Below are 16,638 nucleotides of genomic sequence, written 5' to 3'. Positions count from 1 at the left end.
GAGAAACCACCACCTAGCTTGTGTCCCCCAAAGTCATTTGTAAATGGAAGAGAAGAAATGATATGGTATCTCTGCTGATTTTCTTGTTGTTGCTATACATCCTGATTAACACTAGAGGACGGTGGATTAGACTTGGAATCCGAAGCCCTCTGACACACACTAGCTTTTGTGACACATACTAGCCTTTGGGCAACTCACTTTATCAGAGACTTCGTGTCTGTAAATCTTACGTCTAAGACTGTAAGTGACAGAAAAGGGTGGAAGGAGTTTCCATGCTGGGAGTCTCCCATACCGATAAAACAACAGGTGGCTGCTTCCTCTCCCCCAAAAACAACAATGACCCTTTATGTCATGGGCATGCATTCACATTGGGATGCTGGGTACCCTGTAAAGTTAACAGTGGCCTCCCATGCAAATTTGCTCAATGCAAAGTGAAAAGATCCATGGAGAGAACGCCCCCCCCCTTTTTTTTTTTAATGATGCAGGGATGGGTGCGATTTCTGTGAATGCTACTGGGGCTGTGGTTGGGTCCATGGGTTAAATTCTCCAAAAACCTGCTCTTCGTTGCCTCCTGTGTTTGCAGGGAGAAGTGGTGCCACATGACCCAGGAGGAGCGTGATGACAGCCTCCGATTCAATGAGAACATCACCTTCGGGCAGCTTGGGTAAGACAGCGTGGGAGAGCACTTGGTCAGGAAGCAAGTTTAAAGCACCTACTATGTGCCAGGCACTGGGCATACAAAGAAAGGCAAAAGACAGTTCCTGCTGTCAAGGGGCGCAGAATCTAATGGGGAAACTCACTTTGCTTCCTGGTGCAAAAGGAAGATCCATTCCAACTCTAATTCCTAGGATTCTGTGACTAAGGCCATGTCCTTATTAACCTTTGGATAACCTTCAGAGGTTATCCAAGGAAGTGTGGGAGAAGGGGTCAGGAAGTCTGAGGTTCAAATTCTGCTGTGGACATTTACTAACTGTGTGACCTTGGACAAGTCACTTGCCCCTAGGCTTTGGTTTCCTCATCTGAAATTGGGTGGGTTAGAATCGGTGCTCTCTAAAGTCGCTTTTACTTAGCTCTCCAGACTGATGATCCTATGAACTATTAATACACTTCATGGATCTGTGACTTTGTTACTCTGTGTGACAGAATTAACTCCCCTGATGCTAATAGATCCTTACCTCAGTGGGTTGAATATATATCAACCTTATATAATATATATGATCATTTATATATGCATTATACAGTCATTTGTATTGCCCTCCCCCTGCCAAATCGTAATTCACTAGCTAAGCCTCAGGTGATGAGAGTTTCTAACCCTAATTAAGCTAGCTTTTAAATATGTTAGATTGGGAGCTCCCTGAGATCAGGGACTATCTTTTCGTATCACCAGTGCTTAACACAGTGCCTTGCGCACAGTAGGTGCTTAATACATGTTCACTGATTGATTAAAAAGCAGACACAGAGCCAGGTTTCAAGGCCTCTCCAGACTGACAGAAATTGCTAGAACTGACATTCCCTTTGAACAGCCTTTGAGGACATGGGAAATTGCTGGAAGAAGTAGAAATAGAGTAACCTGGGAATACTTCATTAACTGCATCCTGCATATAGATAGAATTCAGAAAGACAGCCGTGTGGTCTTCAGAGAAGGGTTCTACCTATCCATGGACACGGTGGTCAGTGAGAAGCTTGCTTCTCGCTTCGGAAGGGTATAAGTGTGTGGGTAGGAATCCCAAAGGGTGTAATGCGTGGTTTTCTTCCTCCAGCACATTTACCCACAACATGTTGGCTTTTGGGCTGAACAAGAAGCTGTGCAATGACTTTCTGAAGAAGCAGGCAGTGATTGGCAATCTGGATGAAGGTAAGGAGGCATGCCAAGTCTGTGAATGGCTCTGCTGCTGCTGAGAAAGTGTATAGAGGGGTTTTTTTTTTGGTTTGTTTGTTTGGTTTTTTTTAGTGAGGCAATTGGGGTTAAGTGACTTGCCCAGAGTCACACAGCTAGGAAGTATTATGTGTCTGAGGCTGGATTTGAACTCAGGTCCTCCTGAATCCAGGGCCAGTGCTCTATCCACTGCGCCACCTAGCTGCCCCGAAAGTGTATAGAGGGTTAAGGTAGGAAGTGGTCAGGGAGCAAGCAAAGGATTCATGGACAAATATCCCTTGGTTTTCCAGAAGACTTGGCTAGGTAGATTGTGTTGGGTTTTGTTTTCCTTTGAGCAGCTGAGACCTCATCTTTGGATACCTTGGAAAGTAAAATCTTCCAAATCTTCAACCTGAAGTCATTCTTGAGTCCTATTAATTACTCTCCTTCCAAACTGCCTTGTATGTACCAGCTTTATATATAGTTGTATTCATTTTAGATTTAGTTTTCTGTATTTTTATATAGTTTTCTTGTCTCCATGTTCATTGTGAATGGAAATTGTTTCATTCTTTGTATTTGTATCCTCAGTGTCTAGCACAGTGCACGGCACATAGCAGGTATTTTAATAAGTGTTGATTGTTAGACCTCAGATTAAATAGCTATACTTTTTACATCCCTTGTGATCTGGCACAATACTACCAATGCTTCAATACTAGCCTGTTGTGTACAGAGCACTGAGCTGAGTGCTAAGGAAAGTTCAGTTTACATAAAATTGTCTCTGCCCTCAAGGAACTTGCAATCTAGAAGTTACTTAATACTGAAGGTTGAATGCTTAGTAGCTAGACCTTGGACCTCTGGATCAGAGGTGTCAAACTCAAACACTACACCGTATTAAGACTCCCCAAAGGTCTATATTGACTTAGTTTTAATGTGATATTATCTATGTTTTATTGTATTTTATTTATTTTGTTAAATAGTTTCCCAGTTATATTTTAATCTGGTTCAGGTGGTATATAGTTGGGGTCAACAAGTACCTGTTGACCTATACTTGCCAAAGTTTGCTGTTTACAAATAGCTGCCTCCTCTTACCATGTGTCTCCATACCCATTCCACCCCTCCCTGATGCCACATACTGTCACAAAAAGTCTCCCCTCTGGCTTTCTATCTTGGAAACTTGCTCTCCATCCCCACCCCCCCCGCCCCCCCACTCCCCTGAATTGCTATGAAAATCATCATGAAAAAGGCTTTTTGATGAGTAAAGTAAGGGAAGAAACAACACAGTACAGAAAAAGAAAAGCAGTTTTCTAATAAACCATTTGCAACATCAAATGTGGTTCTAATGAAGATAGTAGCTAGCTTGTTTAACTCTTAAGCACCTACCGTGTACTTATCCCAGTCCCCTTAATTATTTAATGACAAAGAAGTGCCTTGTCTCTTTCCCAGACTTCCATCATCATCATCATCATCATTCATTGTTTTCCTGGAGAGCCCCCGCCCCCGACATACTCTCTCTCTCTCTCTCTCTGAGGCTCTTATACAAGCTGACATTTCCTATGTGAAATAACATTCTTTCTTCCAGAGCAATACAAGATGCTGAGTGACCACATTGAACGAATGGCTATTGAGTAGCTCCGTGGAGGGCGGCATCTGCAGCATCCACTGAGGGAGGAGGATGGGTAGACGTCTCTTCCCCAAACACCCAGGAATAACAGCCAGCTCCCAGCACCATTGCGATGAACCTGCATGAGTGTCCGCCATCCTTAGAGCCCCGGCCTGCCAGTAGACCTAGGAGTGAAGAAAAACTCCTGTCCTCTCCCCTTGCCTCGTCCTCCCTTGGGTGTGTTCCATAGCCACACACCACAGATGTTCCTCAATTTCTATGGCGAAAGCAGAATTGATGAGCTATCCGTACAGACCCAAATATCCTCATGTAAGAGGTAAAGACAAAAGAAGAGGAAGGGAGGCAGTCCTAAAGGCCTCTTGCTAGTTGTTGGCTATGAGACTTTGGGAAGGGTCATCGGACCAGTACAGCTGAATGCTGGGAACTGGGGGGCAGGGGAGTGGGTTTGGTGGGAGTGTAATGCATGCATGTCCGTGTAGCTGTAGGATCGTAGAACGTTGTAGAAAGGACCTTCCAATGTAGATTAGTAGACCTGGAAGGGCCCTTTGAGATCATCTAACCCAATCCCACATTTTTCAGATAAGGAAACTTGTCCCAGAGAAAGGAAGTGACTTATTATATAAGAAGTTAATGCAGGGCTAGGAATCTGAGGAGTTAAGTCCTGGTCTCCTGATCTATTAGTTGTACCTCAATGTCTCTTTTGTAAAGATAAATCTATAGTCTACAGGTCTGGGGTATTGCAGCTCTGATTCCTACAAACATGAAAGACTATATTCCGTAAGTCAGGGTTAGAGATCTAGCACCCTTTTCCTCAGGGCCAGAGATGTTGATTCTTTTGTGACCAGGCAGATGACACCCTATTCCATGTTCCTCCTCTGCTTGTTCCTTCTCCTTCCCTTTGAATATGGGGAGGTCATAAGAAGAGAGGACAACCTTCTGTTTTGCTGAAACAAGGGCAGAAAATTTTCCTTCCTGACTGCAGTAAGAATTGACCTGGGGCTAGCATTAGAAGAGAATTATAGTTAGATGTGTGAATGAGGCAGTGCTCTGGAGACACAGTAGGATTTGTGCGGACTTATTTGAGATGAATCCTATCAACACAGATGTGTCTGTGCCAGACTGCCTTGGAAGCTTTCAGGGTCAGCTGTTCCCTTTTCTTTTGTACATGACATATTGAGGGCAGCTTTTGGCTGCCTGCTTCAAAGGAGATGTAAAAGAAGAGGTCTGGTCTTCTGTTATCTGGAGTCTGCTGCCCTTCCTGAAACCAAACATCGATGCAATTTTCCTTTTTGGGCACAACCACCTTTCCCCACTCCCCCTCAAAAAATATATAATATCATATGTTTATATATAATACAAACTGTTCAGTGTTACATTGATCTCAGCGTGAGATGGTTAAGGGACAAGCAGCTTATGGTGGAGCTTGGCCAAATTTGGGGAGGGAGACCCCCTAAGAGGACCCTGGGGAGCAAAGCTTTGTATCTGAGCCAGTGTGTGTATGGAATAGATTCGTAAGTTGTGACCCTGATTGCTGTGGAAGTTCAGTGTTTTCTTACAGTATTCCAGTTATTGCTTACAAAATTCAGCCTATGGGGAAAGTCAAGAGCAGATTTTATAAGTAAGTGGTCTTGTTGGCACATAAATAAAGCCAGAACTGTGTGTTTACCCATATCACAGAGCCTCAGGCTCACCAGAGCTAGGAGAGGGGAGAAAGAGTATTAATGAGAACCTCTGCTTTCCTGGCTGCTCATCTGTCCTGCTTATCACCTCAAGCAGCTTGAGTCTTATCATTTCCTTCAATTCTCTGCAAATGCCAGCTAGTTCCATATTTATTCCTTGGAAGCTATGGTTTCCGGCTTCCAGCTTCTCATTGGTTTCCATCAGAAACACCAGATCAGACTAAGGTGCACAATGTATTATTATTTTTAAAGTCATTTAACTGATCGTATCTAAGGTATAAGCTCCCCCAAAGCCTGTTCTGCTTTTCCTAGTATAAATATTTCTAGTCAGAACCAACTTTTGTCTTTCTGTGGTTACAGAGCTAGTTAATCTCAATCATCCTGTCTCCTTCCCTTCAGAGAGGGTTCTCTATAGAAATTAAGAAAAAATAATTTTGTCTGGGTTCTTTCTCCTCCTTTCCCAGCTTACCCTCCCTGACCTATTATTACTTCCCTTTGCAACCCCCCATGATATACACCCCCTTCCCTCAGCCATTTCACCCCTAGATACTTGCCTGTGAATGTAGTGGATAAATGACTGATAGACACTTTTCAGCTCATATTATCTAAAAATGATCATCATCCTTGGCCTGGTGAGCCCAAAACAGATAGCACAGAGTGAATGAGCAATAAATAGGATGTATCTCTTGGACATTGGGTGACCCTAAGAAAGGGGCTTACACAAAACATGCCTCATCTGAATGTATTATTTATATGATTGGTCACCTCCAGGAACTAGATGATGGGGATTTGAGTTTTCTTTTCAATGATGCTGCCATTTAAAAAGCCATGTGTGATACTCTTGAGCCAGTCTCTTTGGTAGGGCCACCATGAAGGGCACTTGTGCCTATGATTTGGCCTAGACAGAGTACCAAGTCCACCAGAGTTCCACCAATGATAAGGGAATCCCCCAACAAATCACCAGGTCCCTGCCCTCCCCCACGTCTTTTTTGAAACTACTTTCTCAATGGTGTTAACTCTCACCTATGCTCTATGCACAATATCCCCACCTATAAAATGGAAGTGGGGAAAATAGTCCCCAAGATCCCTTCTTTAAGATTCTGAGTCTTGATCTGTTTTCCTTAGAATTGCTAGTTATAGTGATACTTTGACTTTCTGCGAGTCTTTGCTCTGAAGTGCTCCCCCAACAAGCACTTTGTGTCCATAAGCACATTTGAAGGCAGGTCTTGGCTTCTCTTACTGGACTTCTCTCCTGAGGCTCCTTCAAGGGAGCCTGCCATTGAGAGGTTGGGGGCACTAGGGAGGGTGTTTTGGTTTTTGGGTTTTTTTTGGAAAGGAATGGATTTTGGACACCTCTTCCTGCTTTCTTTGCATTTCACGATGGCTTCCATCATTTGCCGTTTTTCAATAAAGCCTTCCAAGTTCCTTTACCTTAGTATGTTTCCAGGCACATCTTTCAAAACTGATTTAAGGTAGAGGAAAAAGAGAAGGCTTGCTCTTGGCAGCTACTTCTGTCAGATCCTTATCAGATATAAATCAGATTCCAAGAAGCTACGGTGGAACAAAGTGTAGGGTGGGAAAGATCCATTACCTGATTGAGCCCATGCTTCTGGATAGTGCCAAAGGACAGGAAGGTGGGATTTGTACAGGATTTGAATTGGGTCTTCCTAAAGTCCCTCGAAAGCCCATTCTGGCTCAAACTCTATAATCCTCTGCTGGCTGCTTGCGTGAGCCAGGCTGTACTGACTGCTGGGAATCAAGCTTTCCTTGAGCAGGGCTATTTATTACTCTGCTGCTGTTCTATACAATAGTCTGAGAGTAGCACAGAATATGCTGAACTGCAGTGTCTTACCTAGCGTCCCTCTGTCTCCTGTAATGTCATCCGGGAATCTGTGATTCTGCCTCTCCCTCATTCATCCCTAGGCAGAACACAAACCGAGATGATCCAAAGAGTTGCCCTCTCTTGGGATGTTGTTAAACAAGGGTGCGCAGATTTCAAATACATTATTTTGCGGAGAAGCAGACTGCATCTACATTTTAGAATGAGTGGAAATGATAGCCCATTGTTGCAAAACTCAGGGACATTTGGTTCAGTGTCAGAAGCATCCGACAGTACCTGAGATGAAGTCCTTTCTGAGGGCAAGAAAGAATAGCCCTCAGAGTTCAGAGCTTTGCCCCTTTCTGCCCAGAAACCTCAGTACAGACATTAGCAGTACGAGATTTCTAACGTCTGACCTTGGGGACCATCTTTGTCTGTTCCAACCAATACAGTCAGCTCTTCCAGAAAGCAAAACCTTATCCAGTCTATACATGGCATACTTATTCAGAATATATATATACATATGTTGTAGGATATATGTGTATTGTACTTACATTGTAGGATAAGCATGTTGTGTGGTTGTTTGCTGAAGTGGCGTTTACCACTACACATTTCCTTAAGACTCGTTTTACTGATCAGATGAGTGGCTTGGTCATTTTACCAGGTACAGAGGAGGCAAACACTCATGGTGTCTTAAGCTCAGTCCATTGCTGATAATGCTAATATGGTTAGTAGCAGAATTTTTCTTTTTTAAAAGAAAAGGAGGTGGCTAGAGTTAAGAAAGACGAGTCGGGGCTTGGGGGAAGGTAGGAATGTTTCTGCATTCTGTGTTGACATTCCTGAGCTTAGGAACAGTATGCTGGCCTTTGAACCAGTTTACTCATTTAGGTGGATGTGTTCCAGGTCATGAAAAACCAGAGGTTGACCGCCTTCTCTGGTTCTTAGTCAATCAACAAACATTCATTTAAGGCTTACAGTGTGCCTAGAAATGTGTTAGGTGTCAGGAATTTTTTTAAAAAACTGCAAAAACATGGTCCCTGCCTTCAGAAAGCTTGCACTGCACTTCTTCAAATTGAAATTCCATAGAAGGACTTTGTCACACATGCCCCAGCCCCTTGGATTGAAGGAATCTGTTTTCAGGATTTTTACAAGGCCAGAGCTTTGTACTGTTACTGGCTTTGATAATCCATTGATCCCGTGCTTGATTCAGAGAAACAACTAGGTGGGTGGAGTTGTCCAGTATTCCAGAACAAGACTAGTCATAAAAGGCCAGGAATGGTATTTTTTTTTAAATCTGTAAAAATGAGGATAATGCCTGCCCTATCTCACAGGACTGTTGTGAGGTTCAAATAGGAGAACAGATGAAAGAACTTGGTGAACCAGAAAAACAGTAGAAGCACAATACTTTAGTCTAGGTTTTGTATTGGCCATTTTAAATTTCCTTTTAATTTCCTCATGCTTCTTTGTAAGATTCAGTCAGCTCACACCGGCCACCCTCCTATATTTGTCTTACTTCCAACCTAAATGATTGTCTTGGAGAAGTCCCTCCTTCCCAGCTCAATTCCATGGAGCCTAGTTTGGGGTGAAGGGGCATTTTGAGGGCTGCAGATACCTCCGATTCTATTCTAACTCATTTTCCAGGTTCAAATTTCCCACAGTCCCAAGGCTGACTTTGACTTCCAGCAATACAAATAAATAAATTGAAGCCTACCCTCTGTTACCTGAAGTGATTGGGAATTGAGTGTGCTTGTTAATTAAATACATACTCAGGTTCACGGAAAGTTACCTATGGATGACTGATTTTCAGAGTATGAGAATAAGAAATCACTAAAACCACATTGAATGCTATTGAATTTTTGACTTGAGATCCAGGGTCATTCAGTACTGTTATTTTGAATCCCATTGTGGACAGGTGAAAATGTAATGTAATATGGGTTAATAGAATGCCAGCACAACCTGTCTTCTCCCTGATCAAGCATTGACAGCTTGCCCAAAGCCACACAGTTATATCACCTACCAAGTCAAGATAGCACTGTCTAAAGAAGTCTTTGTGATTTCCTGGACAATGCAAGAGTATAAAATGTCATGAAATAGGTGAATTGTTGAGCAGTTCTGGTTTTCCCTTTTATTTATGACTTGATGAAACAATACCAGACACTATCTCCTGCCCAGCCTTAATAGATGTCTAATCACATCTCTGCCTAATCAAGGAAGAGGTCACTAACTCCCTTGCATATCTCACTTCCTCTGACCTTTGATTGCAATTTGAATTATCTCTATGACAACTTCCAAGTGCTGCTTCACAAAATTAACAGGAACCCTGTATGAATATCTTAACACAGTAATGAGAAGAAAATATTCTGCCTGTCCCAGATAGAAGAATGTGCAATGGTAATACAACTGAACTGGTCTCCTCTGAAGGCAAGAGAGCGCTATTGATTCAGGTTGGTTGCTAAGGAGGGACCAGTTCAATAGGCTCTAGTGCCTCCTAGCTGTCTCCAGTCCCTCCTCTGATGCTCACTACCCATCTGACCTTGAGCCAGTGACTTATTCTCTCTGGACATCTGTTTCTTCCACAAAATAAAGGGGCAGGACTGGATCAGGGCTTCTTAACCTTAGGCATCTGGTGAAGCCTACGGACCCCATTTTGGAATAATGTTCTTTAAATGCACAAAATGAAATGTATAAGGCTGCAAAGGAAACAGATATATTCCAATATAATGTGTAAAGAACCTAGGAATCCTTTAAATGAGTTCCAAGGTCCCTTCTGTCTTCTGGGATGAATAAAAGATGAAAAGGAACACTGCCTGGCATTCATTTTTACCAGATCCCTTAAACAATAGAGTAAATTGAAAGGTTTTGGGACACTAGCAGTGGGAACTGTTTTTTCATGTGTCCCTTTAAGAAAGTTCCCAATTCTCTTGTGTGTGATGGGTTATGCTTACCTCACTACCTGTGTTATAATTGTGATTTCTATTTGAGGTGTCTGGTGATTTGTGTTCTCTGTGCATTTCTCCCTTACTTTTTGCTTGAGTCACTCTTGAGTTTGCCTTTGCTCAGCTGAGACCTTGTTATCGCCACATCCAAACATTGCCTCTCCACGTCCGGCCGCCATTGATTGAAGAATGATGTATATATAGCTGTTGCCCCAGTCTGCGTGTCCTGATGGGTGGGGGTTGGGTTTTTTTAAATTTTGTTTTGTTTTGGTTTTTTGGGTGGGGGGAGGAGGGGCAAACTGAGTTTCAAGGACAGCTGCAAAGTGGTGTTGGAATCCAAGCTGTTGTGAAGGGAAAAAAATTGTATCGCACCTTGGACTGTCAAAGGGAGGGAACAGAAATAAATTATCTTTTAAAAAAAAGTCAGCCTGCTTAAGGTTTTGGGGGGTTTTTTTGGTCATAATATAGAGATATTTGAAGACTTGTTAAAAATTTGCATGCCTCTCAGTCACACCAGTGGGTTTCTGGGGGTGACTTTTTCAGAATGTTTGCCTGGGTGGAAGTATCTCCCTCAACTGGGTCAGACACTTGTGCTATCTTAGTCTCTGTGTGTGTGTGTGTGTGTGTGTGTGTGTGTGTGTGTGTGTGTGTGTTTTGAAGGTACGTCTATAGATCTAACCTGCCTCATGCTATTTGGTTCTACAAAAACAGTGTTAGGTCCTCAGAAATGTTATCAGAGATAATAGGATTTAGAGTCAAAAGGGCCCTTAGAGAGAAATTAGTCCAACTCCCTCATTTTATAGAGGCCTATAACTAAGGCCTAATGAGGCGTGGCAAAAAAGACACTGGATTTCAGCCCTGCTACTTACCACTTGTATGACCTTGGGTAAACTGAGGTTTCTTCCAGTTATAATGGCATGAAATTTCCCCTGTAACTATATATTTAAATATATTATTATATATTATTAAATATGAAATTAAGTATATTTAAATGTATATAAAATATAAATAAAGGTGATCACTAAGGGCTCTTACAGCTCTAAATTCTATGAGCTTTCCATTGCTGTGGAGTTCGATACTCCTGAAGAGTGTGTGTTCCTGCAGCCTCTGGCAGCATAAAATGGTGGTTGGGTAGGGGATAGGGCTAGAAAACTATGCATCTGGTTTTTCCAAGGCCTCAGTTGAGGGTAGAAAATAAATCCCACAAGTGACTCAAATGTCATTCTTGGGAGATGAGAAACATTCAGAAAACTTTCTAAAAGGCACACCTTCCTGTGGAAGGTGAGAATGTGAATTTGTCTGGCCATTCTGGAAAGCAATTTGGAAATATGCTACAGATAGTGACTAAAACTATCTGCATCCTTTAGCCCATATCTCACTGCTAGGCATATGCCCAAAGGGGTCACAAAGAAGGGAAGGTCCCATATATGTCAAATATCCATAGCAGCACTTTTAGGAGTGGCAGAAGAATCAACTGGGAAATAGCACAGTAGAAAGAGCATTTTACCTAGAGTCAGGAAGACTTGAGTTCAAATCCAGCCTCAGATAGTAATCGTTGTGTGACCTTGGACAAGTCACTTAAACCTCTGCCTCTGTTTCCTTAACTGTAAAATGGAGATAATAGTGCCTTCTTCCCAGGGTTGTTGTGGGGATCGGATAATATTTGTAAAATGATTAGCATAGTGCCTGACACATAGTAGGTGCTATATAAATGCTAGCCATCACCATCATCATGTGGCTAATGGAATAAAAGTACAATACAATAAGAAATGATGAATATTAAAAATTCAGAGCAGAGTTGGAAGATTTATAAGAACCAGTGTAGAGTGAAGGTAAGCAGAACAAGGAAAAGAATACCCACCATGATATAAATAGACCACTGCCAACAGCAACGAAAACCAAATTCAATTCCAAGTTTGGTTTTGAGAAGAGCAGAGATGCACCTGCCTTCTTTGAAGAGCTGGAGTCCAGGGGTGTGGAATAATTCAGATGCCATCAGCCCTGGGTTATTTGTAGTTAGTTTTGTTATTTTTCTGTCTTTCCATGATGAATGGCTCACCAGGTTGGGAAGGAGGGTGGACATATTCAGAAATGAACAAAAGATAACAATAAAAATTAAAGGCAAAAGAAACCACCAAATTCTTTAACAAGTGTATTCTTTTATGTCCAAATATCAGAAAACTGCGCTGTGCTTTACACTACTTAGATCATGACGGGAGTATTATGTTCAATTCTGGGCACTGCATCCAAGAGAATTTTTGTTTAAAAAATAATAGCTAGCAATTCAAGCTTTTAAGGTTTGCAAAACTCTTTACGAATATTTTATTCTCATTGTAACCCTGAGAAGTAGGTGCTATTACTAGTTCACAAATGAGGAAACTGAAGTAGACAGGTCACCCAGCTAGCAAGTGTCTGAGGCTGGATTTGAACTCGTGTCTCCCAGCCCTCTTTCCGTTGTGTTCCTTAGTTTCCTAAAATTAGAACGTCTCCAGAGAAGACTGTAAAATAAGGTGGAGAAGGAAATGTCAAACCATTCTATCCTCTCCAAGAAAACTCCAAATGGGAACGCGAAGTTGAGAGCAACTGCAAACAGAAGGGTGATCAGGAGGAGAGAAGTCTGGAGACCAGACCTCCAAGAACAGTTAAAGGAACTGCGGATTTTTAGCCTGAAGAAAAAGACTTGTGGGAGATTGTTCCCTCAAAATATCCCCAGGGCTGTTGTGTGGGTAGATAATGAATCATCCATTTAGGGAGTCCTGCTCTAGGGGATAGAACATTTCACTGCCTTTCCAATAAAGAAATGGGACAAGTGCTCGTAAACAGGAATGTAGCATCTGGTGCTCTTATATAAAGGAGTCAGTCAACTTTCCCAAAAGGGAAGATTTTTTTTTTAAACTGTTAGAAACCTTAGGGAAGAGCTGCAGTCCAAGAATATGGTTTGGACCTGGAAGTAACCCTGGATCTGATATCAGCCAACTCGGGTTCACATTCCAGCTTTATTTCAGTTAGAGGTGAATGTAAATAACACCGTAAATCTATCCACAGACACCTGCACCCCAGATGAAGAAACCCGGATCTAGAATTGCAATAGCAAGAATGTTAAGGCTGGTCATAGGCTGAAAGATGTTGGTTGAGCTGGAGCGGGCCTCAGAGGTCCCTCTCATTTTACAGATAAAGAATATTAAGTGATCCGAGCAAACACACAGGTTAAGGATCTATCCACCTTCATGTTACAGAGAAGCAAAGAGAAGGGAAATTCTTTGACCAAGATGGGGATGTGAGATGACCCAGGAAGACACCTTCTCTGGAATTTATAGTCTGAAACAGTCACCTCAGGCACTGAGATGCTATTTCCCCAGGGTCAAACAGTGTCTGAGATGGGACCTATATCCAGGTCTGACATCTTTTTTTTTTCTTTTTCTTTTTGGTGAGGCAATAAGGATTAAGTGACTTGCCCAGGGTCACACAGCTGGTAAGTGTCAAGTGTCTGAGGCCAGATTTGACCAGGTCTGCCATCTTGAGGCTGGCTCTATCCACAACTGTCTCATGCTTGGTCCATGGTCAGTAGCTAGATTCAAGGTTCTCTACCTTCAAACCTGATGTAGGTTAAGCTCTATCACATTAGGAGTAAATTGGGTCCTTGTCTCATTTGCACTCCTGAGCTCATACCACAAGCCTTCCCTTCCCTTCTCCCCCATTTTATTTCCTGCATTTCTGCTTCTGCCTGAGTGTGAAGTGGAGGGAAGAGGGTATGGAAGATGATCTTGACTGGCCATAAACTGAAGTAGTCTTGGGGACTTCCAACCCCTCTCCTCTGAGCCTGCCTAAAGAATAATAGCTCAGGTTTTCTGATGTTGGATTAGAAGGCTTTATTTATTTATTTAGAAGTCTTTATATCCATCAACTCCATCCCCTGCTGGAGCAGAGCTCAGAGAGAGAGAAATTCTTAATCTACCTCCCACTGACCTGGGGACTCAGACGAGGGTGAGGGTGACATGGGATTGATTGAATCCAGAGTCATTATACAAAAGGGTGCTTGGTGACATGAGAAAAGCCAAGGTCATTATTGTGTTTTCTGTGCATGCTCTGGTACTCGGCAGGGAAATAAATCCTTTGATTTAGAAGCCATCCTCAGTGCTGCTATCCAAGTGGTATGGGTTATTAGTCACTTGAAAGTTTGGTAGGGAGGAGGGAGTTTATTAAAGAAGGAAATTACTCCAATCCTCCCAGGCTCCAGAGTGAAGCAAGGAGAGAGATTGTAAGATTGAGAGCTGGAGAGGGACCGTCTAAGTATGTACTCCTCATTTTGAAAAGGAGAAAAATAAAGCCTGCCGAGGGGAAATTATTTGCCTAGGGTCACATGGGAATACATGGTACTGTGTAGTGGGATTTGGAGTTAGAAGATCTGGGTTTGAATCCTAGGTCTCTAACTTAGTACCTCTATAGTCTCTTGGATACTGGGCTTTTCTGGCATTAAAGACTGGGTGTTTATTAAAAGGAATATTATGAAGTGCCTTTGATTCCATCCCTTAGCATATTGGGTGCTAGGCAGCTTGCCTGTTCATCTTCCTTGCTCTGTTACTCATGTAGGCATAAAATCAATTAAAAAGTATTTACAGAGTGCCCAATGTGTGCCAGGTTCTGTGAATACAAGTGCAAAGAAGGAAGGGATCCCTACTTGTAAAGAGCTCTTGGTCTAGTGTATAGTTTTTCACATCGAGTGAAATAATCTGCTAACCTTTGCACATTCACACAATGTAAGTGGAGGAAATAAGGGCCCCTTGAGAAAGGTTTCATTCCACAGAAAACATTGGACCTCTGAAAAGAAGGAACAGCTGGCCATAGTGACATTCCCTGGCTGTGATCCAGAGAGGCTGAGGTGGGTGGCTCAAGAGGTTCAACTGATCTTGTGTCCTCACTAAATCTGGAGCAAATATGCTGATCTCCTGGGAGGAGGAGGAGGCCACCTGCCCAAGGAAGGGTGGGGGAACCGACACAGGTCAGAAACGGAGTGATAAGGTCAGTGAGTGGCTGCTGAACAGAACTTCAGCCTGGGTGAGATGCAGAGACCCAGCCTCAAAACAACAGCAACAAATGGTAACAACAGCAAGGACCATGGAGAGCGGATCACGCTCAGTAGGGTGGAAAGGTGCCTCTCAGCAGTGAATGTTATGACATGAACCTGTATTTATTAAAGTCAGGCAGCCAGGGAGTACAGTGGATAGAGCACTGGGTCTGGAATGACAAAGACCTTAGTTCAAATCTGGCCTCAGGCACTTACTAGTCTTGTGACCCTGGGCAAATGACCTCTACCTGCCTCAGTTTCCTCCCATGCAAAATGGGGATAATAATATCACCTACCACACAAGGTTGTTGTGAGGATCACATGAGATAATAATTGTAAAGCACTTAACACAGTGTCTGGCATATAGTAAGTGCTATATAAATATCAGTGATTGTTATTATTGTCTCCTCCCAGATAAAATGAGATAGTATTTCTAAAATGCTGTATACATGCTAGCTACGATTATTACTGCTGCTATTATTATTATTATGAGATAATTGTAGAATGCTTAGCACAGTGCCTGGCACATAGTAAGTTCTAGACAAATGTTAGTTATTATTATCATCATAATTATCATTATTATTAATAGCTATGGGATACCATGCAAATACAGGAAGATCTGTGATTTCATCAGTATGGGAAACTTCTAGTGTGGGAATTTTTTCTACCACAGCAGATCACCATATATAGCTAAGTCCTAGGGAGTTGTCTGAGATGCAGAGAGTTAAAAGTGACTTTCTCAGGATCACACAGCCAGTAAGTGTCAGAGGTGGGGTTAGAACTCAGGTGCTCCCAACCCCAAGCTCAACACTCTATATCTCCTATGCTAGGTTGCCTCTTCTAGTGCCACCTATACAAATACAGTTATCCCTTCCACATCACAGGGGTGAGGGGCTTGACATTTTCCAGATTGTAGGAGGTGCTATGACCCTAATCCCCATGATCTGGAAAATCTGCATAAAATTTTTTGGCTCTCCCTTCGTACCATGGAAGAAGTCTGAATTATTATGGTATTAAGAAGATAAAATATGTTAATATTATACAATGCTACAGATATATTTTATGCATTTCTGAGTTCCTAAGCTTTTTCTTTATCATCTGCCTTCACGTGTTGTCTGTGACTTCTGTTAAACTCCCCCTAAATTGTCATTTAATTTCTTATGCTGATCCACAGTATATCAAAACCGCAATGGGAAAAGTCCCAGTGTGGAAGGGATAACTATACTGCTAGACAGCTCATTCTCCCATTTTTTTTTGGCTCATTCTCCCATTCAAAAGGCTTTTTTGTCTTTGTCATGATTTTTATCCTCTAGCAATAATAACAATGATGATTGTCCTGTGTCCCGTTTTCCTTTGCAGCAGATGGTACAAAGGAAGCTTGTAGGCTTTCACTGAATCTCAAAACTAGAAAAGTCCCCTTTGGCCATCTTGCCCAACCCATACCTGGCCAAGAATCCCCTCTATGACATATCCTATGGGGGCTTATCTAGGCTTTACGCTAGTGAGGCCGCAATGACCCAAGCCATCCTATTCCACTTTCAGACAGCTGGAAAAGTTGGAACATTTTCCCTTCCATTAAGCTCAAATCTTTCTCCCTGGACTTTCCACCTGTCGCTTCCAGTTCTACTCACTGGGGTCAAGCAGAATAAGTCTAACCCCTCTT

The 16,638-nt window shown here is 42.4% G+C and overlaps 1 protein-coding gene across 4 annotated transcripts in view; it reads left to right on the top strand.

The window, feature by feature from the left end:
• Positions 1-9,775, top strand: part of KIAA0513 (KIAA0513 ortholog) — a 68,372-nt gene extending 58,597 nt beyond the window's left edge. For all 4 annotated transcript variants that reach the window (XM_020989244.2, XM_020989241.2, XM_020989242.2 and 1 more), the window contains 3 exons: positions 584-664; positions 1,761-1,855; positions 3,435-9,775. In XM_020989244.2, coding sequence (XP_020844903.1) covers positions 584-664; positions 1,761-1,855; positions 3,435-3,484 — 226 coding nt within the window. In that variant the 3' untranslated portion in view covers positions 3,485-9,775. The remainder of the gene's footprint in view (positions 1-583; positions 665-1,760; positions 1,856-3,434) is intronic.
• The last annotated feature ends 6,863 nt before the right edge of the window (positions 9,776-16,638 follow it).

The sequence above is a fragment of the Phascolarctos cinereus genome, unplaced genomic scaffold (assembly GCF_003287225.1).
Source record: "Phascolarctos cinereus isolate Bilbo 61053 unplaced genomic scaffold, phaCin_HiC Scaffold_2;HRSCAF=192, whole genome shotgun sequence".
Lineage (NCBI taxonomy): Eukaryota > Metazoa > Chordata > Mammalia > Diprotodontia > Phascolarctidae > Phascolarctos > Phascolarctos cinereus.
The sequence above is the reverse complement of the archived record's forward strand: the minus strand, read 5'-3'. Positions and strand labels throughout refer to the sequence as shown.